This window comes from Rousettus aegyptiacus, unplaced genomic scaffold (genome assembly GCF_014176215.1).
Source record: "Rousettus aegyptiacus isolate mRouAeg1 unplaced genomic scaffold, mRouAeg1.p scaffold_m13_p_2, whole genome shotgun sequence".
Lineage (NCBI taxonomy): Eukaryota > Metazoa > Chordata > Mammalia > Chiroptera > Pteropodidae > Rousettus > Rousettus aegyptiacus.
Window position 1 is genome coordinate 3,052,436 of NW_023416295.1, and position 25,025 is coordinate 3,077,460.

The 25,025-nt window shown below is 60.6% G+C and overlaps 1 protein-coding gene across 11 annotated transcripts in view; it reads right to left on the minus strand.

Annotated features, from left to right (window-relative positions):
* Nucleotides 1–25,025, minus strand: part of AGAP1 (ArfGAP with GTPase domain, ankyrin repeat and PH domain 1) — a 415,084-nt gene that overhangs the window by 260,366 nt on the left and 129,693 nt on the right. For 6 of the 11 annotated variants that reach the window (XM_016158954.2, XM_036236702.1, XM_036236698.1 and 3 more), the window contains exons 2-4: nucleotides 21,895–21,953; nucleotides 16,075–16,162; nucleotides 15,370–15,381 (exon numbers count right to left, since the gene is read on the minus strand). In XM_016158954.2, the coding sequence (XP_016014440.2) occupies nucleotides 15,370–15,381; nucleotides 16,075–16,162; nucleotides 21,895–21,953 (159 nt within the window). The remainder of the gene's footprint in view (nucleotides 1–15,369; nucleotides 15,382–16,074; nucleotides 16,163–21,894; nucleotides 21,954–25,025) is intronic. The other 5 variants (XM_036236703.1, XM_036236700.1, XM_036236704.1 and 2 more) reach the window with 1 other exon arrangement.

Below are 25,025 nucleotides of genomic sequence, written 5' to 3' on the forward strand. Positions count from 1 at the left end.
ACCCGCTCAGACTTCGGTGTGCCGTCGAGAACCGTGTTCATTCTGGTTACAGCACAGCCTCCCGGGCAACGCCGGGGCGAGCCGGGGCTGAGAGGGAGAATTTTCCTGCAGGTTTTGTGCGCGGACTGTCACGCACTGGGGATCCTGCGCCCACGGAGTTCAGACACAGAGAACGCCGAAATGGCCATTCTCTGGTTGTCTGCAAAACAGAACCGAATTTTTCGTGCCTGCCAGGTGCCTGGGCTGCCGACAAATTCGAGGGCTGAGGACCTGTATTCTCCTCAAGAGAAACCCAGTTCTGGGTGGGGCACACAGACGCCACAGGGTGGTGTTTCCGCGTCACAGGTCACAGGTGGGGGGTGCTGAACTACCACACAGGGTCACACAGAGCGGGGCAGCCGGCGGGCGGGGGGCGTTAGCACCACGCTGGGTTAGTGGGAAGGCACCGGGGACCCCTGCCGGATGGGGGGGGGAGGGCCACGCATCTGGGCCCCTCACATAGCCAGGTGGGGAGCCGCACGCCACCGGCACACGCGTCTCCCGGATGAGACAGCGCGGCCGCTCCCCGGGGCTCTGAACTCCGTCTCAGAGAGGACGCACCAGCATCACCCTCGCCTGCAGCTCCTCGGCACCAACACTTCCAGAATCACTGTCTACACCACAAACACCGCACGCTGGGAAGCCTGCTGGCCGAGTGTCCCCACCGGCCCAGAGCCCGCCTGCCGGCCCCGCTCCGCTCAGAGCCACGTCTGTGCCCCGCCGGGGGCCTCCCTGAAGATGAGGCCCGCCGCGCCAGAGGCCAGGGTCTGGGCCGTCCCCGCCCCACGCCACCCTGAGCGGCGCCCGAGGCCCTGCCGCACGAGGCTGGGGTGGCCGGCCGGGAACGAGCCTTTCTGAGCCAGTGCGGACGCGCGCACTCACACTCACACTCGCACTCCTACCGGGGCACTGACGTGGCCAGAAAAACGAACTCGCTCTGTCGGGTACTCAGTCTGCTGAGTAACAAGCACCGAAAAGCCGTTCCGACACTCAGACGTGACAGCGAAACCCTCCCCTCGCTCCCCTGCGCACGTCGCGGGGCAGAGGGCCGAGCCTGCAGAGCAGGGCCCGGAGCAAACGCGCCTGGCGGAGGGTCGCGTGGAGGGTCGTGGCAGACGGCGCGCTCTGTCATCCGCGAGCCCCGGTCTGTGGCTCTGCACTTCAGCAGCCGAGCGCCTCGTAACCTCTGCCGACACAGCTTTCTGCTCCCGCCCTGTGCGCCAGCCTGCAGCGGGCGAGCCCGCTCGCTCGGTCTCGCTCTCTCCCCGTTTCGCTTTCCTCCCAAAAGGAAGCGCTCTGAGGCCTCCTTCATTCTCTCCACCCACCCCCCTTCCCCCGTCTGTATTCACTGAAACCACTCCTGATGCCCCGATGCTAAGCTGGGTGCAGCTCCTGCCTGCCCTGCGGGCAGCCTTAGGCCGGCCTCCCCTCCGAGGCCACCACAGCCAGAGGGCCCGTGCCAGCATGCCACCACTGTGACCATGAGCCCCAGCTCTCTTCCTTACCCAGGGCCCTCCTTCCGGGCCAGCGCCACCCGCAAACGCTCATCGGCACCCGAGTACCCACGGAGGCCCGTGCTAGGCAGACTCAAGCTGAACCCCCGCGAGGCCAGGCCGGCGTGCCCGGGACACACGGGTCACACACGCGTCTGACTGCTCGGTGGTCTGGGTGGTCTCCATGGCAGGAGGCAAGAACGGAGCCTGTCCCCGTGACCACCGGATTTTCCGCAATGCCCGCCGGCGTTCCCCCGCCTCCAGCCGCCTCCCCCCCTCCCCCCCTCCTGGGGAACAGGGCCCAGTGCGCGTCACCACCCCGCTTTCCTGGGTGACTCCCGGGTGACGCTGGCTACGGCCCACGCACCTCTGCCGTGGCACCCGGACGCGGTAAGCACTGCGGCACGATCTCACATCTCTTCTGCTCACTCCCGTTGCTGCGACTGTGTGGAGTCGCGTTCGCGAGCCACGCTGCTCGTGGTCGATCAGCCTCAAGCCAAGGAAGGCTTCGCGGGGAAGCACGGAGCTCGCTCGCTCCCTTTCTGCTCCGCGGCGGCCTCCGGCCTTGCACCCTGCAGCCGGCGGACCCCGGACCTCACCTTCGTCACCTCCATCTGCGAGGCCCCCTCCAGCTCCACGATCGCGTCACACGCCACTCACACTAAGACACGGAATCGGGACGTCTTTTCAACAGTTCACACTCGCAAATGTCAGGCACTTGTAATTGGCTCGCATAATTATTTTCTGGTATCATACGTGGATCCAGAAAAAAAAATTATATACTCGCATCCACTTGCCACGAGCCCAAAGGTTTAGTCACTGGATGCAATTCGGCCAGATGCTTAGACACCCAGGTGTTAAGAGTTACGTGTGAGACAGGAAGGCCCACAGCTTGCCAACGGGCCCGGCGGAACGCGGCCTCGCAGGCCGGTCAAGCAAGAATGCTCTAACGCGCTCGCTCTGCAGCCAGCCACAGGGACGCACAGCAGCCGTCTTCGGACAGGCGCGCGCCTGGCTCCGAGCGGGTCTCTGCGTCAGCGGGGCCACCGCGCCTGTCGTTTCAAAACGAAGCCCTCCGTCCTGGCCCAGCTACCAGGCCACCATCTCCCGGAATTTCAGAGGGCACCGCCAAACTCCTTCCAACCTCGTTTTTAACACACATTTTTTTAAATGTCTAATTTTATAATGCAATTTCCAATTTCCAGTTATTCTCCTGCAAGTCTATTCCAACCAACTTTGCATTCTTCGTTGCCAGGCCCACGGCCCACACTGTGCTACACGAATGACGTTCACCCATCTGACTGCCAAGTGTTATTACAGAACGTCAAATTACTTCATGTGTAATTTTATTTTTAGAAAGTGTCCCCAGGTGACCCCCTGACCTGCGTACCAGACGCCATCGACGTGCGTCTGGCTTGGCCCACCTGTGTGCAGGTGTACAGGGAGCACCGCCAGCCGCCCCTGGAGCCACAGAGCCCCGAGCCAAGCTGCCCACCCCTCCTCCCCTCAAACCTACTCCCTTCGAAGACGTGGTGAGGTCACCAGAGGCGGACTCCACCACGTGCACGACTTGGCAGCAGGCGAAGTGAGCTGGGCAGAACCGGGGGCGGTCACCGCGTCCAGGCAGAGGGCAGCTCTTTCCGTCCGAGGTCAGCTTCACGTGCGAGTTATTAAACTTTGGGTTCACCCAAAGGCCCTGGTCACCTGCGTGCACCCTCGGGCTTGCATTCCTGAGCGAGTCGCTTCTCCCCGAAAGGCTGAGCGGCGGGACTGAGTGTCCCGAGCAAGGACGCGGACGTGGTCGTGTGTGAGAGCTGGGAACAGCACACCGGGAAGAGACCCGCGCACTTTGGGTTTCTTCAGGAACGTCTTTTAGGATGCTGAAGGGAGCTGCTTACGGTTCACCTGTAACTAAATGCCCTAGAGGGGTCAAGGGTCTCAGGCCTGGGAGCCGGGTTCACCTTTGGGATGCTGGGGTCATGGGTCAGCTGGGCCCCGCCCACCACGCGAACTCAGGCCAGGAAGGGTTTGGCTTCCATGGAGCCGACGAGCAAGGACAAGGCCACGCACGGAGAGGGCTCCGTGTCCCATCTGCGTTGTCATGCCTGCTTGAAGAGGGAAAAGAAGAGCCGTCGAAATTTTCCTATTCCAAAAAGAAGCTGAAAAGGCTGTGCTGGGAGTAAACGCTGCCGAAGAAGCTTCCCGTTTCCGTTCTATCACTCTGGCTAACTGCACTGAAAGCTACTAAGTGTCACTGACGGTTCTCCGAGCAGCAGTGGCGGCCGGCCCTACAGCGCTGAGCGGCCCACGACGCGCCTCGTCCTGCGTCACCTCCACGATCCCTCACGACACCTCGTGACACAATGACCGCCATCGATATCCAGATCTGCTGGGGGGAGCACAGGAAGTCCCGACACGGACCGAGCCCCCACGGCCAGCACGCGGCAGGAGGGAGCCCCCAGTCCGGGGGTGCTGACACAGAATCCCCCTCATCTGAGACAAGCTCCACCGACCACGGCCCCATCAGAAAGGCGCCCGGCAGCCTCCACGTAAGTGTCCCGCGGCCCACGGGGCGCATGGGGAGCACAGTGGGGGGCCCGTCTTCTCCTCGCTCCACCCAGCAGCTCCGCAAACCCACCCTGGGCTTAGAGATCGACAAGGAAATACATCTGTCTGTTACTTCGTTTTGTTTGTTTTTGGTTTTTTTTTACTGTTGCCTTTCATCTTGACTTTTCCATGCAAAAGCAAAGGATGAAAATCAGTCTTGAGCTTCAAACTGCATTTGCACAGCACACGATTCTCGCCTCTGACGAGGACGCTGTGACCAGATGAGACCCTTTCCATAGGCGTCAGCTGGCCTCGCATCTGCCCTGGCTCAGGCCCTGGTCTCCTACAGATTCTCATCCGTGAAAACAGCTTTCAGCATTTGCCTAAAATTTTCTTCTTCCTTACTTAAGTCCCATGACAAAACAGAAAAAAAACCTGCAAATTTTATTGCCTAAGACAAATGAAATGAGAGGGCTACACTGAAAATGACTATGATCTTTTATTTCTCCGTAGGTGAATATTTAAAAAACTGAATCACGAATGTGCCAGAAACTTTTTTAAAAATTAAACTCGCTCTTTTAACTGATAAAGAATACTGAAGTCTGTAACTTATTAACATTGAGGTTTTGGAAACATTTTATATTGTGACATTTAAAAGGAATTTTGGACCACATATTTTTATGCTGGAGAAAAAAGTTTTCTTAGTAACATCTTTGTTGACAAAATTTAATTGAATCGGATTTCATTTCCTTGGCCATTTAAAACAAAAAACAAAAAAACAGCAAAAAAAAAACTTACGTCATTTAAGGAAACAAAGTAAGTAGTGTAAGAAGGCACCATCTGTAAGGACGTAAACGCATGGTGACCGCTGGGGTCTCCACGGGAGAAGCGCCCAGGCCACGAGGCCGGGACGAGGGCTGGACGTGCGGGACGGCACCCCGGCTGACCCCGCTGCACCCAGACTAAGGGAAACGCGGGAGGAAGGCCAGGGAAGAAGTCACAGCTTCAGGTGCGGACGGCAGAGCTGAATGCCACGGTACCTGCATTTCCTTTCCTCCTTCCCTAATAAAACGGGGAGGGAAAAGGAAGAACCGAGAGGAGGAAGATTCACCGGCCACCAAGAAACGGGGCAGAATGTCACAGCGCCAGCCTCACAGACGCTGGCACCAGGAATGGGGAGCACGGTGCGGGAGCTGGTGGAGGGGCTCCTCGCCCTGCCCTCTCGGGGACGACAGCCCGCAAAGGGCAGCGGGGAGAACCGGGGATGGGGCCCCCCTCCGAGGAGAGGCGGGGTGGGCACGATGCACTCGTGGGATGCCGAAGACCCGGGCTCGGGTCCTGTGGCCCCAGCACCCACCCCCGCAGGTGATGCGGGCTGCGCTGAGGTCCGGCGGTGGGAGTGTGGGCAGAGGGGGCTGTCCCTTCTGGCCCGGCACACCGAAGATTAGAGGTGTCTTCTCCACCCCCTTCTCCGGCCACAGGAAACCAGATGCCGGGGAGCTCCCCACACCCCATGTCTGACTAGGATTGAGTGAGAGAAGCATGCCCCTGGTGGCCAGTGCTAAGGCCCGTCTGCGGCCCCGGCCAGCGAGAGGGACTGTGAACGGCTGGGAGGAGGGCAGCTGTCCACGGCAGGGCTAAGGCAGCTCAGCGGCGGCAGACCAGAGGTCTGGGCGGACGCCGAGGAGCAGGAGGCCGGAGACGGGGTAAGGGCATCATGCAAGGACACCGCCAGAGGGGGAAAGAGGCAGGAAGGGTGCGTGCCAAGAAAAAACAAAACAACAACAAAACAGAAAAAAACAAAACCCCAAAGCAGAAGGAAGCCCCTCACCACTGCTCATCCCCCGTGACTCGCTCTAAGCACAGGCTTTCAGCACGAACGCCAGGGACGAGGATAAAGAGCAACGTGAGACGAAATAGAAAGCTCTAGAACTGAGGACCCAGGACATTTTGGAAAGAATGAACACAACATGAGCAGGGGGCAGAAGTGACGCTGCAGAAAGCCGCGTTTGCCACACTGAGCAGTGGCTTGAAACAAGCGGTCAGTGAGCTGAGAGGCAGAGAGACGGAGACAGAGGGAGAGAGACAGAGAGAGAGAGACAGAGAGAGAGAGACAGAGAGAGACAGAGAGAGAGAGAGAGACAGAGAGAGAGACAGAGAGAGAGACAGAGAGAGAGACAGAGAGAGAGAGACAGAGAGAGAGAGAGAGAGAGAGACAGAGAGAGAGAGACAGAGAGAGAGAGAGAGACAGAGAGAGAGAGAGACAGAGAGAGAGACAGAGAGAGAGAGAGAGAGAGACAGAGAGAGGGACAGAGAGAGAGAGAGGCAGAGAGAGACAAACACAGAGAGAGACAGAAAGAGAGAGACGGAGAGAGAGAGAGACAGAGAGACAGAGAGAGAGAGAGAGAGACAGAGAGAGAGAGAGAGACAGAGAGACAGAGAGAGAGACAGAGAGAGACAGAGAGAGAGAGAGACAGAGAGAGAGAGAGAGAGACAGAGAGAGAGACAGAGAGAGAGACAGAGAGAGAGAGAGAGAGAGAGACAGAGAGAGGGACAGAGAGAGAGAGAGGCAGAGAGAGACAAACACAAAGAGAGACAGAAAGAGAGAGACAGAGAGAGAGACAAACAGAGAGAGACAGAAAGAGACAGAGAGAGAGAGAGACAGAGAGAGAGAGAGACAGAGAGAGGGAGAGAGAGAGACACACACACACACACACGGGTGGGGGGGGGGGACTGAGAGAAGCTAATGGCCAGGGAGACAAAGGAACCAAACCGAAGATAACTGGTAACAAAGGTGAGCGGGGGCCCCGCCCCGCCAACAAACCCCCAACAAAAGAATTAGATGACCGTTCGGAGATAAAATACCCAGGAATGCTGCTTAAGTGCAGAATGATCTGCATCTGCAGGTTAAAATGATGTCCCCCCTAAAGGTGACAGGTTTTCAACCTCACTTTGAAGACCAGAAAGCTGAGGCCCTGGTGACAAAACGCGGGTGCGGCGAAGGCGGGGCGTCTGAGCGCTGCCCGGGACGCGTCTCCGCGAGGTGTGACAATGGCTACCTGAGCCCTCCGTGCACGCGTGCGGCTTTCTGAAACGACACGCGGCGGCAACCGCGGTGCCCGGGAAAGCGCGTTCCACGCTCTCCCGTGAGGCGGGCCCCGCCGCCGCGCCGCACGCCCGTGAGCCCCGCGCAGGCGCACGTGCGGGGACGGCCTTGTGCGTGCGACCGAGTCAGGCCAGCGATGGTGAGCACACCTCGGGGAGGTCTGGCGCTCACCACGACTGGGGGGTGGGGGGCCCCCCATCCGGACCCTTCACAGAACGAGGGGCTGCTTTCATGGATTCGACGGAGCATTTTAAAAGCCCCGCCGCGCCTGCGCCTTCAGCAGCGCGGGACCTAGCTAGCGGAAAGGAGCCCTGAAATCGAAAACAGGTGGAGGCACGTATTGTAAAATGTGCGCGGCTCAGGTTTTCTTTGCGTTAGATACCGAAGTTAACAGGATGGAAGGGCAGGTACGAATCTGAAGCCGAGACCAGCAGGCCCGCCCTGGGCTCACGGGAACGGCCGCGTCTCACCGCCGAGACGCCGCGGCGCGCCGGCCGCCTGCGCGGAACGTCTTTTAAAAAATGCGACGTTTTTAAAAAGAAGTTGGAAATTAGCATTTGAGGAAGTGGTTAGTTGCCCAATAAACCCAGTTTCCTTGCATCTTAGCGTTAACAGTTAGTTACACAGAATGATAACAAAAACAGTTAAATTAGCAGTTTAACACATAAAACCTGTCAAGAGCTCTCTTCTCCAAATAACGTCTTCCTAAGAGGAAAATAAAAACAGAATGAACAGGTGAGCAGGCTGGCTTACCGGGACATTCTCCAAGCACTGATGTCTAACAACAAACCCAATTTCACTTGCTACGTTTTATTAGATTGCCCCTAAAAAAAAACCATGAAAATTGCTGTAAACTAACACGACCCCAGTGACACATTCCCTGCACTAACGGCTGCAGAGTCCCAGGGGCATGGCCCATGGGCTTGGGGACCCACCGGGGGCCAAGCTCAGGCCCACCCCTCCAGGCGGGGTGAGGACCCCCTGATGCCTCAGTTTCCTTGTGAAAACTCGGGCGACAGCAGCGCCTGCCTCGCCGGCCAGGGCGAGGGTGCAGAGGGTGATCCCCGTCTCCCATCTGCCCCGTTCCTTGAGCGCCCCAAGTGCCTCGAAAACCGAACGGCCACTTGCTATGTCGCCGTGACGACTCCGTGGAGAAAACCACGCACCGAGGAAACGTGAATTCAAGGACCAGGGTGAACCATGACAGACGGCCCCGTCGTGGAGGAGGGTGCCTCGCGCCCTCACCCCGCAGCGACCCAGGGCCGCCCGCCTGGCGCTCCGCCGCCATCCCCGCGTGCCGGAGGGCCCCACACCCGCCTCCGTCCCCCACGTCGCGGACGGCGCCGCTCCACGTGCTGCCCCCGAGGCTATGTGACGGACCAGCAGCGGCTCCCAGACCCCCGCCCCCCGCGTCGCCTGCCCTGGGTCCCGCCTCGGACTCCCGCCCAACACGGCGCTTGCGGGGAGCCCCCTGGGGTGGGCGAACGACCACCCGAGAGTCAGGTCTGGCCTCCATCTCTGGCCTGGGTCAACTATCGAAGGGTTCATTAGGTCAAAGCCTTTGAGCCACATGAAACCGTAGACTTTTGTGGATAACTAGCGGCTGCATGTGGCGCACGTGTACACACCCCATGCACACGCGCACGCACACACACGGGCTCTCAGGTGGCAGGACCCGACTCCCACGGGAGCACGGGAAGTTGAGGAGCGCCCGAGGGCACCCCCTCGAACCGCAGACTCTCACGCGATCCTTCCTCGCCCTCGGCCCATTCTGCTGCTGCTGTTCTAACCTTTACCACCCCCTCTCCACGACCTGGCCCTCGCGTTTCAGGACCCGAAGTACAAGGTCACAGTCAGAGCTCCAAGGTCGAGCAAGCACAATGTGATGGGACGTAGCACGTCCTTCAGACGACCGGCCACGACGGTGCGTGCCGGTCCCCCTCTGAAATGTAAGTCTACCCACCTGGACCCACAGCCTCGCAGCTTGGGGAGCCCCCCTGCCCCACACAGCCTCCTCCCTCTCATCCCCTGCCCTCTCTTCTCCTGGGCTTGCCCAGAGATGGACCTCAGCCTGGCGCTCCTCCTCCTCTGTACTACCTTCCACAGAAAAGCCCTTGGCCGCAGGGTCGGACGGCCTTAGCGAGAAGCCGGTTATGAGTATCTGATCGGCCCCCTTTCACGGGATTAGTAAGAGGTGGGGGGGGTAGGTGGTGATAAAGACGACAGTGGGGAGCAGGATCAGGAAGCGACTGTGAGCTGATGATTTAAGATCTGGACGACGCATAATTAAGTGTTCTGTCCCTGAAGACTGAGAAGGAAAACGTTCTTCAGCCTGCAAAGTTCAGAGCCCGCGCGAGTCTGTAACATTGCAGACCTGCCAGCAGTTGCAGCCGGGCTCCAACGGTGCCCGGCACATCTTCGGGGCCTCCAGGAAAAATGACTCGTAATCACAAACATGGAACTTTCTAGGCCGTCGTCTCCTTTTCCTAATGAGAGAGATGCTCTCGTAACGACACGCGGAGCCACGAGGTGCCTCGGCGAAGCGGCTGTGCCCACGGCACGCACGTGCTGGGCTCTGCGGGACGAGTGACAAGCGGGTGTCTGCCGGTCGCCGTGGGAACCAGGGCTTCCCCGCAGAGGCCAGCGTGCCCGCTTCCGAGTGCCCGACGTTCATCTGGCCAGGTATAAACCACTGCCTTGAACCGGAGTTACTTATCCAGAAGCTGCTTCTCTCCGGAATGGACGTCCTGGCTGCAGGCCTGGTGCCCTCCGTTTCTTGCTGGATTAATTCTAACAATGTGGGACAATGTGTTCCGAGCTCCAAAACACCAACTCAAGAAGACATTGTGTCCTGCCAATTTCATCCACGCCAGAAACACGACGAGCTCCCTCGGCTCTTACGGCCTTCTCTTCCTTATTCGGAATAAGGTGGAATGTGTTTCTCTTCCATTTCTTTGCAGCTCCAGTAATAACGTTAGCATCTCACCTGTTTTAGACGATGTCACCTGATCCTCAGCACGAGGGGCACGTGAGGCAGGCAGACCGAGGGTGCTGTTACAGAGGTGGCTATGGTGACCAGGTCAATGTCTTTCCCATGGTCAGAGCCTGGCTTACTGTCTGCAACAGTTAGAGGATTGCTGGACCAACTTCTGCTTTATCTGTTAAACTAACTTACCAGCAGGCTCATAAGGTTTACAGGAAACCCTCATTAAAAAAAATTACATATTTACAATCACTTGGTTGCAAGTAACAGTAAAATTATGTTGAAAATTTTAAATAGCTAGATTTCAAAACTACTCGGATTTTATTAGGGTTTACAGATTTTTTTTCCGTTGGAACATTAAACAGCATCCTGGAACACGGTTAGAAATAGCCCTAACATCTGCTGAGCAGTGGTAGCTGACACAATTTTTTTTATTTGACTTGGACAGGGTTTTTGGACCTGACGACTTAAATGCATTTCATGTGTCCCGGAAAATAAGCACTGGGTGTTTACCACATGGCTGGTTTCTAAGAAACCAAGCAAACGTTTGTTGAAGCAGCATTTAAGATGCGCGTGCGCCTGAGAACACAGGCGCCTCGGGCAGAACCTGCTAGAAAGCAGGTCCAGGCCGAGTCTTGACGGGGAAAGGCAAGACTGATGGAGAAGTGGCCAGCGCACAGTGACCTCACAGCCAGCAGGCCCTCGCTGCAGAGCAAGTGACCCCGAGAATGTGCCACCCACAGCCCAGCGGGGACCCCAGGATGCACGTGGTCTCCAAACCCTGGGGACGAGAAGGCACAGGGACTGCCACCGTGCCCCGAGCCCATGCGCCACCAGACCACGTGCCACCGCCCCACGTGTGAGCAGGACTCACAGACCTCGGCCCAACGCGGAGCAGCCCGAGAGGGTGGTCAGCCCACTGTAAGTTCTATTCTTTTCTCTAGTTTCCGAGTCATGTGATGAGGTCCCAGGCGACACGCACAGGTCCCGGTGACCCCGACATTCACTCGGGGGTGCGAGAACAGGAGCACCGATGACGGATGACCTCGGGCCCGTCACGGCCCGGCCCAGGCTGGATCGAGGGGCACGCTGGAGCGGGAGCGGCAGGGAGGGACCCCCAGGTCGTGAGGACCTGAAGTCGCCCTGTTAACAGCCGAGGAGGCTGGCTGAGCCCGCACTCGCCAGAGCCCGCTGACCCCCACACAACCCGGGCCCCACGCCAACGGTGCGGCAGAGGGCAGGCTACGCCGCAGGAGGATGGGTAACCGGCCTGGGGCACAAGGACAGTAAGCTGGGAGGCAGGCTGGGAACCCCCAGTTTCGACATCTTTAGGGCATGCGTGGGCCTGGTGTGGGGCCTCGGAGCACCCAGCAGGGAACCCCCAAGAGTGCGGGCAGGACGGGTCCAGGCAGCGTAGGCTCGTCTCAGAGGAGGGTGGGCCCTCCGCTGTCACCGCCGACGGGCAGGCACTGCTGGGTGGTGGCCCGGGCCCCACGCCCTTCCACGCAAGCTGCTCTGCGGGGCACAGCACAGCTCGCGGTGTGACGGGCAGGAAGGGCAGCGTGGCGCGAGCCGTCGTGGGGTCAGGCTTTGAGCAGCGCCCCGGTTCTGAAGCTCGACGACCTCTGACGGACACGGGCGCTCCCGGCCTGCAGGGTGAAGCGTCTCGGGACACAGGTCCCCGTTTAAATTCTCACATACGCTGGACAACACCTTCCCTCTGTCTTCTCCGGCAGGGAGAGAGTTAAGAACTGAGTGTGGTCACTTGCGTGGGGGTCTGTGAGGGTGGGGGGCAGCGAATGGAATGTTACGTACATGAAGACCGAGGCAGAAACCCAAATTGCAGAAACCCAAATTACATGCCCAGACATCACTCGGGGTTCTAATTAGCAGCCATTAATGGGGCGCTAATGGCCAAGAAGCAATTTTCATCCGATTCTGTTTATGGAAAGTGAATGACAGCTGTGAAATTCCCATCAGAGGTGTGAAGGTCACGAGTAAACTACTCTCATCTTTGTGAAGTTCTGAGGGTCTGGGCAGCTGATGGCTCCTCTTGTCACCCGGAAGCGATGGGGCCACTTCGACGGTTCACGGCGCAACTCCCGCTGAAACATCGTGCGTGTGTAAGACACACCTGCTGTGGGCTGAACTCTGCCCATAACACATGCTCTCAAATCCGAACCCCCGGAACCTGACGTGACCTTGTCTGTGATGGAGTTAAGACGAGGTCAGGCCGGAGCGGGAGTCAGGGGGTGGGGAGGGGGCCTCAGTCCAGTACCGGTGCCCTCACAAGAGGAAAGCAAGACAGGACACAGGTGCGAGGAGGGGCCGTGTGAGGACGGAGGCCAGGCGATACGTCCGCCAGCCAGGAACGCCAAGGGTTCCGTCACCAGCGGCAGGGACAGGCCTGGGACAGAGTCTCCTCGGCGCTCAGGGGGAACCGGCCCTGGCAGCACACCACGTGGCCTCCAAGGACTGTGAGGATAAACATCTGCTGTTATCAGGCACCGAGTCTATGGTGACTTGTCACTTACTGCAGCCCTGGACTCAAGGCACACGCATGTCACCGACGCTCAGACGCACGTCACACACGCACGGACACGGCTAAAAGGGTATTTGCCTGTACAAAAATCTTACTCTGGGTGTTACTGTCATGGACTCGCAGGCTCCCACTTTGGCATTATTAATTCGCCAATGAAAAAGCACACATAATGTTTAAATCCATCCCTCATTTAAACTGCACCTTTAAGATGATCGAAATCGTGTGAGTCCATCCTCTCTGTTACATATCGACCAAAATGTATCACACAATTAAAACACACAGATGTTATCCTCTGAGATAACATTAACACTGATCTGATGAAAAGCATGTTCCGGCAAAGGTCAGGAGATCATCCTGCACCTGGGGTGGAGGCGGGGGTGGGGGGGCGAGAGAGAGAGTGAGAGACAGAGAGAGGGAGAGGGAGAGGGAGGGGGAGGGAGGGAGGGAAGGAATGGGAAGGAACTCCTCTGAAAACAGGAAGGCCGTCGGCCCTTTAACCCTCTGACAATCTAAAGACCCCTGTCCCGGCCGGAGGAGCGCTAGGGGATGTTTGCGCCTTAAATGAACTGAACGAACCAGCACACGCGGACAGGAAGCGGCGGGGGGCTCCGGGCAGCGGCGCGGACGGGCAGGTCACGCGGCCGCACCGGCAGCAGCTCGCCTGTCACGTAAAGCCACACTCGCGTGTAGCTCGTCGCTCCAGCAGTCGGTCGGAGGAGAGGAGGAACAGCTGGACAGTGGTAACACGGAGCCATGCACAGGTCTCGCAGCTCCCTCGAAGTCCGGTCCCCACGGCGCCCACCGTCAGCCGCAGTCTGACCACATCCCCAGGGGCCTCCGCCCCCTCCTGCATGGCAGGCGAGGACGCCCGCCGCCCCGGGGTGCTCCACAGACCTGGGCGACGACGCAAGACGTCCCAAGCCCACGACGTTCTGCACGAAAAGCCTCTCGACAAAGCACGAAGGGCCATCGATCGGCATCGCCGCACCAAAGAGCCGGATGCCCTGGACCGCGACAGGCTCCCTGAGCACGAAGAGGAACCTCGGTCCAGCAGGACGGCGAGAAACCGCTGCTTTTCCCATTCTCCTTCAGAAGCAACCAGTCACGGTCCCATCCTGACGGGATTTGCCTCCCCCCCCCGGGCATGTGGACCAGAGGCGAGAGGCTGTTCCCTGCTGTCCTTAAGAGGAGCAAAGAGGTGACAGCTGCCTGGTTCCAGGCACAAGGAGGCGCCTGGCTTCACTATGGTCCGGGGGATGTGCGGGGTGGGGTGCGGCTCTAAGCTCCCAGCACCCCCAACCCCCAGTCAGGAAGAGGCCTGGAGAGACCCTGATGTTGAGAGGAGAGACTGTGGACAGCCTTTCCCCCGCCCCAGGGCGCCTCGGGACAGACCCACGGAGGGAGACACGTTTCCACCCCACGGAGAGGGACCCCTTTTCTGTACTCACCACGCTCTTCTACCCCGCAAAACTGTGTCTTTTTACAACTGTGCGATACCACGAAATTCAGTAAAGTAAAATGTGCTGCTTAAAAAACTGGAGAAGCCAGGCGACCGAGGTCACAGCTGAGCCCCCCTCCCGCCCCCGGGTTCGACCTTCACACCGGCAGACAAGCAGGAGAAAGGGCTTCCTGCCAAGCAGAACACACGGCCCGCTGCGGAGACGTCGCGGCCAGGTCCCAACGCGATGGGACAAACCGCCAAAGGGAAGAGGGCAAAGCCGCGCCAGAGAGAAAACGGCGCCCCGGGTGAGGTGGCCGGCGACCCCGGCACCCGGCTCACCGGACATCGGAACCCAGCGGGGGAGAAGCCAGAGCCTTGTGACGCAACCCAGGGCCCAGATCATGGAACCTCGGGACGCCGACTGGGCGGGCGGGGAGGGTGCCGGCAGAGTACAGCAGAGGTGGCCTGGTCACCTGCGGCCAGGCGAGCCAGGTCCTCAGCAGCTGTATAACAGCTGGTCCCCAGAACCAGGCAGAAAACCCAAAGCACAGGCTCCGGAAGACTCTCCAGGAAAACCGAAGCCACGTGCAGACGCGAAGGGACGAACACACCCGCACGGCCGGGTGCCGACCCCGGGAAGGAAGGCGGCCCCTCCCTCGCCTTCCGCACCTCTCCAAACCACGCTACCTCCCAGCACCGCGCGCCTTTCCTCTGACAGCCCGGGCTTCGCTCGCGGACAGACTCCCACGGTCCGGGCTGCCTGTTAACCTCGGCCCTGTCTAAATCCTCCCCTCAACGTGCTTAGCGTGAAAAGCAGGCCTCTGTCTCCCCGACGTGACTGCCACGAGGCTTTTACGTGTGACTTGCAAACTTCTGCAAACGAATGGCAGAGCCCCAGCACGGAGGCCCGCGGAATGCCGCCCCGCCCTGCCTTTCTGAACGGTTCCACAGTGTCCAGGACAGAAGTTAAAGCACTGCGACAGGTGTTACAGGAGACACGTGGAGCTACTTAGGGCTACTGCTAAGACACGACTAAGGGACGAAACAGGGTGGAATGCTTAACTTTGGGGGGGGGGGGGGAAGCAAATGAAACGAAATAGGATGGCACACAGAACAGGGGGGCGGGTGGGGGGGAGGGGGGACGCTACAGTACAAAGCCCGGCCTCCGCGCTCCCGCCACACGGGACGAGCGCCGCCGTGAAGGAAACGTATAGTTACCTGCGTCCATATCTGCAAAGAATGGAACAGCCAGTAAGAAAAAGAAGGAACCAGAAATTCAGTGTCTCAGAGTTGGATTTTACAAGGTTATACGGAGAGAAAATATAATTTAGAAAAACTGCCTGAGAACTATTCCCGGGTTAGGGGGCACGGGGGCTGAATGGGTTCCTGCCATTACTAGAATTTTATTTCAACCAAAAAATCAAAATAAAATAAAATAGGGGAATGTTAACTGAGGAAGTAAAAGCCTAATGGCAAACGCCGTATCTTCTCACACGAACTAGTCATTTAAGGTTTGTAATACGACGTAAGGGGAGAAACGTACTCAAACACACGGGGGTGGCAATCTGACGGCTCGTACCTGTGGCTAGGTCACAGGACACACGACCTACGCACAAACTCGGTATCTACATCGGAGAGACGTCCGAGCAATATTTAACGGGAAGACACTGGATTAACGTGGAAGGACAGAACTACTAGGGAAGAAATAAGCCGGACAGCACTTCACGGCTGCGCTCCTGCGCCAAGGGCCACGGTGACCCTCGCCGGGGGCTACGAGGCGGCAGAAGAAACCACGTGCTCGAGGACTTCTACTGCCCCGTGCTTTGGTACTGTCTTCGCACGTGACTCGTCAAAGTAACGGCTGAGATCGGGCTACAGGAGAATTTTTAAAAAGAGGCGGGGCCTGCCTGCCGCACAGCGTACCTTCGGGCGACTCCTCCTGGACGTACGTGCCGGTCAGGTACCGGTGCACCAGGGCGGACTTCCCGCTGGCCAAGTTGCCCACGATTCCCTGAAACGAAGCAAGGGACAGGCATTAGGCCTGAGACGTCAGTCTGCTCGCCCACACGGACGCTGGGAGTCTGAAGACGACCACATGTGCGCGCCGGCCGGGAGGCCGAACGGGCTCGCCGGATCCCCGCCGGAGGAAGAGGCGCGCCGGCCCCTTGCTGCCGCCAGCCCCTCGGCAGCCCCGCCGGCGCCACGGGCGCTCCCTGTGCCCTCGCGCACGGCTGTGGCATCCCTCCAGCACCTCGGCCGGCGGGTGCCAGCCCCTCGTGCATCGCGATCCGTCCGCGTCCGAGCAAGGCACACTGTGACGCAGGACAGGGCGACAAGGGGCCATTCTGGTGCATTCCATCAGGACCTGGGGGTAGGGCCACCCCGGGACAGAGTCGTGGGGGCGGGGTACCACGGGGACGAGGCTTGTACCAGCTGGAGGCAGAGGGCAAGCCCGCTTCTCAGAACACGGGGCCACGCTGCAGGGCTGAGGAAGGGGACAGGGCCGGGGCCCACGGGCGCGGCGGCAAAGGAGCTCGTACCAGGTTTAAAACGGCCAAGTCAGGTGATGCGCAGGGCACTGCCCCGGCCGGCGAGAGGTGCTGAGCGGAGCGAGGGTGACGTGGCGGCGGTGCCTTCCACAAATGGGCTGCCAGCCCGGCGGCTGGGACACCCGGACTCGGGGAGCCGGTCCCCCGGGAAGCCACACCTCTGCCTGGGCACAGGGTCTCACTCTCCCTCCACCCTCTCCAAGAAGGATTCAGGGGTTTTCACCTTTCCCGCCCCCACCGGAACGTCCCTATCTGCACTCACCAGGACCGGGTCGGTTATTTAAGGAAAATGAGAAGCCGCCCCAGCACACAGGTCCCTCCTACGGGGGTCCCCGGCCCTGTCCACCAGCGCCAGGCCTCAAGGCCACACCTGCTTCCTCTCCCAACAAGGACATCGCCCATGAGGTCACTAACGGCTGCCACCTCTACACCCCCTTGCCTGCCCCTTGCTCCTGACCTGGCCCCATGCCCAGAAGCGGCAGACTGAGGTCTAACTCTTCAGACCTTCCGCCCTGGACCTCCTCCCGAATCCCCTCTCAGCCCGCGCGGCTCCTTCCCTGACCTCACAGGTCTCCCTCGGTGCTTGCCCTGCACCCCAACTCCAGCGCCCCAGGCGAGCCTGGCCACACCTGCTGCCTCGATACTGATTCCGCTGCGCCAGCCTCCGGCGCCCGCCCCAGCCACACCGCACGCCGCTGCCCTTCACCCCCAAGCCGCACCCCAGCCTTGTGAGTACAGCCTCACCGAGGCCCTCAGCGCGGAGCCCGGGGAGCCCTGCACGAGCATGGGGCACCCCACAGGTCTCCGTCTGTGCGCCCCCTCCTCACCCCAAGAGCACCAGAGGGACCCTTTAAAATGGCCTCGGCGATCACGTTCCGGGATCCCTCCCACAGCCACTGGCCAACCCCAAGTGCTCCAGGGACAGCGACAAAGGGCCCCCTCCAAACCCTCGCGCACGACTGGTCTGTGTACCCGCGGGCCCAGCCGGAGGCCCGCCCGCCCTGGCACCCCGGCCCCCCTCCCTCCGGGGTGGCTCCCCAGCTTCTCCCGTGCACGCGCACAGGCCTGTGCTGACTGCAGTGACGTCCGCGGCCCCACCGCGCTGAGGCCCCCGAAGACCGCGAACTGTGGCCCCCGCGACCAGCAAGGACACCAGCTCTGAACCCCACGTGCCTGGCGAACGGGGCTGTGGGGCGTGGAAGGCGGGGCGGACAGAAGGAAAGAAGGTCGGGTGGTGTGGGGAACGGACGGGGACGCCGCCCATCGCTGAAACACAGATCCAGCGTGGCCTGAGCCTGTGGAAACTAAGTTAAAATCTGACCCTCTTCTATCCCGTGACCCGTCCTGCCCTCACAGGCTGCCTCTCCAGACTCCTACCTCTTTCCACATCGGTCACTGCCCCAAGTACGCCTCCTACTCACCGGCCAGACGCCACCTCCTCCGAGAAGCCCTCCTAACGCTCCCTGGGCACCTCGCCTCCACGCTGCTCCGTGCCCGGCCCACGGCGCTGTCTCGTGACCTCCCTGTGTGGGCCGGACTCTCCAGGGCAGGGACCGAGGGCCACTCGTCTCCGGGTCTGAGTGTCCTAGCACTGCACCTATCCACGGGGGGCTCTCGGCAACACTGGTCAACTCAGCGAATGAGTGAGTGAGCGAATGAATGACTGATGCGACCGAGTATAAGCGAACTGCTTCACGGCTGCGGCTCAGAGCCAGACGGCGCGGACCGAGCCCAAACGAGGTGGCTTCTCCTCCCGGCGTGACTCACGTCTCGTTTTCATTTCACCTGGGGCCTCCGTAAGCCGAGAATTTCTCCTGGTTAATTATTTTTTTTGCTCAAGGGTACCTGCTGTTTGTCAGCTGCGTGCTGAGAAAATCCAAAACAGTGTGCCACAGAATTAAATTTTTAATTAAGATTAGAGCTTCTCCCTTTCCCGAGGAGGAAAATGCTCAACGCCAAACACCGTCCGGCGTGGGCTTTCTGCGCATGGCACACCCCGCCCGCCTTGCGGGCGAACGCCCAGGAACGCCCGGCTCGCCCCTCACGAGGGCCACGTCCACCGGGCCTGGGGCGGAGCAGGGAGGTGACCTACGGGGTCTGAAGGGCCCGCTCGCTGACCTTCCTGCAGTCACACCCCACGGGCGTGATCTCACTTCGAAACCCTGGCAGAAACTAACAGCCGACCAGCAGAGAAAATGAAATAATGAACAAAAACGTTCTTCGCGTTGAAAAGCTCCACAGGGCCCGCTGACCGGCTACCGGGAGCAAGCAGGAGAGAGCAGCCATGAGCTCAGTCCGCGTCCCCCGGCTTTGCGGGAGAAACGTGGTAACGGGGGGGAGGGGGTGCTGAAAATTCCAGAACCGAGTATTTTCGGGGGCGACACGTGATCCCCCGGACAAGGCCAGGAACGCCAGGTCTAACAGGAGAGGGGACGCCACCTCTCCTTACACTGACTTTCCTGGGTCCCCGCGCCTCCCCGCGCCCCTGCCCGACGCGGGGCTTGTTGCCCAGGACACAGGGCCTGCAGAAGAAACCGCTGTGAATCCAATGAAAACGCACACAGGGGTGCGACAAGCCGCTGACGAACACCGTCCTCCCCCGGCCGGAGGGCCGAGGTGTCCCCGCTCCTGCCGCCCGGATGACGGGGCCGAGCGAGGGCTGCGGCTCCTCTACCGTTAACATGGCTTCGGGACGCACGGGGCGTGGCACTGCCACTCGAGAAGAAAGCCATCGTTGAGGTCTTTTCCTCTGACAGATTCCGGAAGATTTATTGCAGTTTTACATAGAGAGTCCGTTGGCGGCTCGCTGTTGGGTCACTTCACTGCTGCGAGCTTGTGAGAGAGTCAGGGGTTCCGAAGGCGCTGACCTAAGAGGCCGCCCGTGGTGGGGGCGGCGGACGGGGGGCAGGGGACAGGGACAGGAGATGACCGCAGCCCTGTGGCCACCCAGCGGCTGCCTTGGAACGGGGAGCACCTTCGGCAGATGCCGGCAGCTCCACAGCACGGGGGGCCACCCGACCGCAGCTGCGCCGGCCACAAAGGCCACAGGCCAGGGGACAGGACACAGAGAACGTCCCCCCAACGCGTGCGGAATCGCTCGCGCTCCCTCAGCCACAGGGGCGCGGCCCGTTCTGGGGGTCAAGCGCTGACAGCTGCCTTCGGAGCGCAGAGCTCGCGCCGCCTTTAACCCAGCTGCCGCCGTGGCCCCGGCTTCTTCCCAGGCGGTGGCGCGAACGCCAGCAGGACACCGGCCTCCGGGCAAGCGGCCGGGGCGGCCATGGGCATGTGGCTCCAGCGGCAGCCCGACCCTCGCCCGCCCGGGCCCACGCCGGAGGGGGTCGAGGCTCGGCGCGCACGGCCAGCCTGCCGCACTGTCAGCCACGGCCGGTCCAACGTAAACTGATCACGCAGGTAAAATTTTAGAATTCAGCCCCTCGGCCGCTAGCCACCCGCTTCCAGGGCCCACCGTCACACGGGGGCGGTGGCCCCCGCACTGGACGGCAGAGGCAGAGGCAGAGACCGTGTCCACTGGTGCTGACACACCCCAGCTCCGCCCGGCCGCCTGGGCCCGTGGGCACCAGCTCCCACCTCAAGGCTCGGTTTCCTCGTCTGTGGAGTGGGGACAGTAACGCGCCCGGCTGCCGGGCGGGTCGTCGGGATTGCGACATCACTTACGACATGCCCCACCCAGAGTGCACATGTGGCCATCGTCCCCATCATCAAAACACGGTCCCCGGGACTTACGCCGACCACACTGGGGCCCGAGGGCAGAGGGGACACTGGGCGACCTCTCTGAGCATCTCCCAGCGACGACGAAGCCGGGTCCGCGGCATTCGTCTGACAGGCAGTTCCTGAGCGCGCCCTATGGGGTCAACGCCACGCAAGGTGCGGGGCTTGCAGAACACAGAGGGCGCCAAGAGGCGGCTGCCTCGAGCTCAGTCCTGCAGGAGCCGGGCTGGGCTGAGGGCCCTGGGACCGGCGGACGCTCTGCCTCTCACGAGAAAAGAACCGAGCGGCAGCTGCCCCAGAAGGGCGAGCGCCCGGCAGGGAGGACGAGGGGCAGGACGCGGGCCCCGCGGGCGACACCCGGTGACGGCCGCGGCACGGGCAGGCGTGGGAGGACGGGGTGAGCCAGGGCCGCGCCTCCCGACGTCGGTGTGCCTTCCCAAGGGGCGTCCTGTCCCTGGCGCCAAAAGCCACCCCCTCACACAAGTCACACACACGCTCCGCAGCCTGCACGCTCCTTGCTATACGACCTCACCTCAGAAATGAGACACCGCGGTCCAGTCCCCGCCCCGTGTCCGGCCAGCGGGAGAAGGGATCCTAGGGCCCTGGGGTCACCGCACATGGTACGGCTACTACCAGACGTGGCCGCGCGGGCCCGGGCCGCAGCCAGCTTCCCCCGGTGCACAGGATGGGGCAGCTCGTCTGCTCACGGCACCTGGGACCTCAGGAGTTCGACCACACGTCCACACATACGCGCACATGTACGCACCATGCACACGGACGCACACAAACACACACACGCGGACACAGCCCCCAAATGCCACTCATTCCCTCACGGAGAACGTGGTGACGCAGACTCCGCGTTTGTTTGTCCCGCGTCCCGTGGGGCACACGGCGAGGCTGGGGCTCGGAGGTGGGACGCGAGAGGCCGAGCCACTTGTCACGAGCCAGTTTTAAGCTTTACGTGATGTCATCGAAGCAATCTTCACGTTTACGATAAAAACGAAATTCTCTTAATTTCGTGTCATGACTTTGTAATGCAGTAAAAACAGTCATGTTTTTGAGTGATGGATCCTAAAGTTTGAAGGAGCATTATAGAAAGCTTCTGTGACATCCCGCAGAGGATACAGCAAGCCACGGGTGTGTGCGCGCACGGGTGTGTGTGCGGAGACGCACAGACGCACGCACACACACACACACACACAACGAGGGCATCTGCCCTGTGCGCACCAGGCCACTCTGGCTGGCCATCATCGTGGCCGTCTCGGACACACTCCAGACTGCCAGCCACGCCTGCCCCGGCCCAGGATTCACCCAGAGGCAGGCTCCGCCGCAGGGCCCCAGGGACGAGCAGGCCCCACGGGATGCGGGCCTGGGCGTGTGTGCAGGTCACCCGCCTGTCACGGACCCCCCCCCCCGCCCCGCCCTGCTTCCGCAGGGGAGGAAGATGGCTGACAGACGCACTCACCACTTTGAGCTCAGGGACCGACCGACTCAGCGTCCACTCCTGGCTGTTCACAAAGGCATCTGCAAAACAAGAAGGGAACCGAAAGTTAGACGCACGGTCGGAACGACCCCGCGGGGGCATCTTCCACCCAGGACGCTGCGGATGGTCCGAGTGCGCACGGCGCCTCCGACTCCCAGTCTGCATTCTGTCCCCAAAACGTAAGGCATGCGCCGCCCAATGACGCCGAGGGGGCCCATGACTTTGATTTCTCCCCGTCTCACAGGCTCCCCCCAGCCCGACAGGCCTGGGGGGTGCAGGGGGAGGGGCGTGCTGGCACCCTGCCGACTCTGCACGTTTGCAAGTGGGGAGATTCGGAAGGCTCCTGGCTCCCCGGAACCGACCCAGTGGCCACTCAACAATTGGTCTTTTGTTTTTTCACTGAAACGGTCACCTGTCTGCAATCCCACCCAGCAAGTCAGACGACCCAATGACCTGACCGCCCCAGCCCCACTTCTCGGCATGAGACCCCGCACACCACCCTCGCTGTGTGCTCAAGGACAGGGTGGCAGCTGCCACAGCCACCACCGAGCTGGCGGCAAACACCTCTCCTCCCAAGAGGGATCCTTTCTAAGAGCTCTCCACTCCACGTACGTCCACAAGGCGGTAAAGCAACTCAAGCCAAGAAATGCCATCAGCTTCAAAGAGACAAAGGCCATTCGAACCAAGCGGACGAGTGCACGTCAGCCAGGGGCAGAGCCACGCAGATCCGCTGGGGGTCGCCACGGAGGAACGCAGTGGGAGGGAGCGGGGTGAACGCAGTCCGGGGTGGGTGGCCACACGACCCCGGGCTCTGCAGAGACGGGCTGAGGTGGGCCGACACTCAGGCGAGACGGCCCAGCAGACGGAGACTCAGGGCGGGAAGAAGGGGGGGCTGGCGGCGAGGATGGGACCGGCGGCCGATGCGGCTGCAGAAGGTGGGGATCACGCTCGGCACGTGCTGGACTTTGGGGAGCCGAAAGCCTGGCCGGCTGGCAGAGCAGGCGGGCAGAGCCCCTGCGGGAGCTCAGAAGACATCTGTGAAAGTGAAGATCGAGAGATGCTTCTGCCCCACTGCGGCAAGCAGGTGGGGGGCCAGACCCTGGGCGCACGTGAAGCTGTGCGCCTGAGCGCCCGCTCTCTGGTCAGCCAAGCACCACCTGAACCTGCCACAGGCACATCCCCCGCAAACAGACCCACGCGGTGGCGCCGGCCGGGGCCCTGAGCCCGGCAGGGCTCGGCAGACGGTAATCGACGCGGTTACCAGTGACCGGCACCACTAACGAAGCTGCAAAACGCCACCTTCTGTCACGGACTGCCCTCTCAGGAACATGAGAACGTGGTTTACAGAACCTGCGGGGTGACCCTGATGGCCTGCGGGGCACAGAAGATGGCAGTGACCGCCCCATTCTCCCGCGACGTGCGCTGCGGGCGCCAAGACGTCCCGGAGGCCGCCCTGTGCCGTGCGGGTGACACACCCCACGCCGGTTACACGGTCACGCGATGGGAGCCTAAGCAGACGGGAAAAGGTACAGGATCAAAAACAAAATGCTCGAAGCCTCAACAAACTGAAATGCAACTATTCCCGGGTGATGGCGATAGGTGTGCGTGCACGTGCGTATGTGTGCATGTGTATAAAGCACACACACGTGCCTGTCCAGGCGGAGGACACGTCAAGCAGCATCAGAAACAGCTGCCGGCTGAGGACTGGGGAACCAGGCGGCTCAGGGACGAGGGTCACAAGGAGACTTCCTTCTCTTCGCTCCCTTTCGATGCCTTTCAAATTGTATACTACCTGGCGCATGAAAAATCAAAGGATCTAGTTTTTAATATGAACCTTAGCAGTAAACGAAACAAAGTAAAGTGGGCATTAAAATGAGCTCGATTTATTAAGGCGACGCTGGTTTTCGAATGCACACCACCGAAAGATTCTGATTATCACAGCGAATATCAAATGTTCACCGTGAGTCAAGCAGGACTGCATTAAACCAAGACGCATGAGCGAGCACCTTTCCGCTTGCAAACACTTCGCTATGGACACAGAACGTACTTGCTCTTGTGGCAATGAAATTAATAAAATAACCGCTTAACTGACACAAATAACAATAATAATAAAAAAAACCAGTCTCCCCATAAAAGTCGTTCGTTTTAAAACCTTTCGTCGCCCCCATCCCTGCCCGGTAGGAACGGAATGCTGCCCCCAGACAAGGCGAAATGAAGAACAGAAGATGAGCAGAAGACTCACGTCCCAGAAGACTCCTTTACCTTACGCCTCTGACCCGACCCCTCTGTGGGCTGGACTCGATGCTGAATGGGGCCAGAGAGACGGACCAGGTGCAGCCTGTACCGGGAGCTCACTGCAGGGTCGGTGGGGCGGGGCGGGGCAGGGCCAGGCTAGGCCGGCTGCCCTGTTTTATGCCACATGAGAATAAACACACTTCGGATGACCCCACCTGGGACTGTGTGTGACTGTGTGTGCACACACACGCACACGCGCGTAGGTTCCTGCACCAGCTAGAACCCAAAGTCGGGGAAGATGAGCCTCATTTCAACAAAAACTCTTCGCCCCAACTGTTGAGTTGATGACCAAAGCCCGTGCGGTTGGAGGAACGCCGGAACCCCCTTGTCGCCCCGGAATGGACCCGCCGCTCACATTCGCGTGCGCTGTTCCAGTTCTCAAGAAACGGAATTCTAAATGACGAGATGAGGGGCCGCAGCAGACGCCCCTCCGAAGAGCACGCTGGCCCGACATAAAGCCCGACAAAGCTCGGCGCGTGGGGACGCACCGCAACCACACGCGCGCTACGTGACGCATGGCGCGTGGGGACGCACCGCAACCGCGCGCGCGCTGCGTGACGCATGGTGCGTGGGGACGTGACGCATCGCGCGTGGGGACGCACCGCAACCGCGCGCGCGCTGCGTAGCACCCGGGGCAGGGCACGTGGGGGCACACCGCAACCACGAGTGCGCTGCGTGACGCCCGGCGTAAGGCGCATGGGGACGCACCGTAACCACGCGCGCGCTGCGTAGCGCCCGGCGCAGGCCGCGTGGGGACGCACAGTAACCACGTGCGTGCTGTGTAGCACCCGGCGCAGGCCGCGTGGGGACGCACCGCG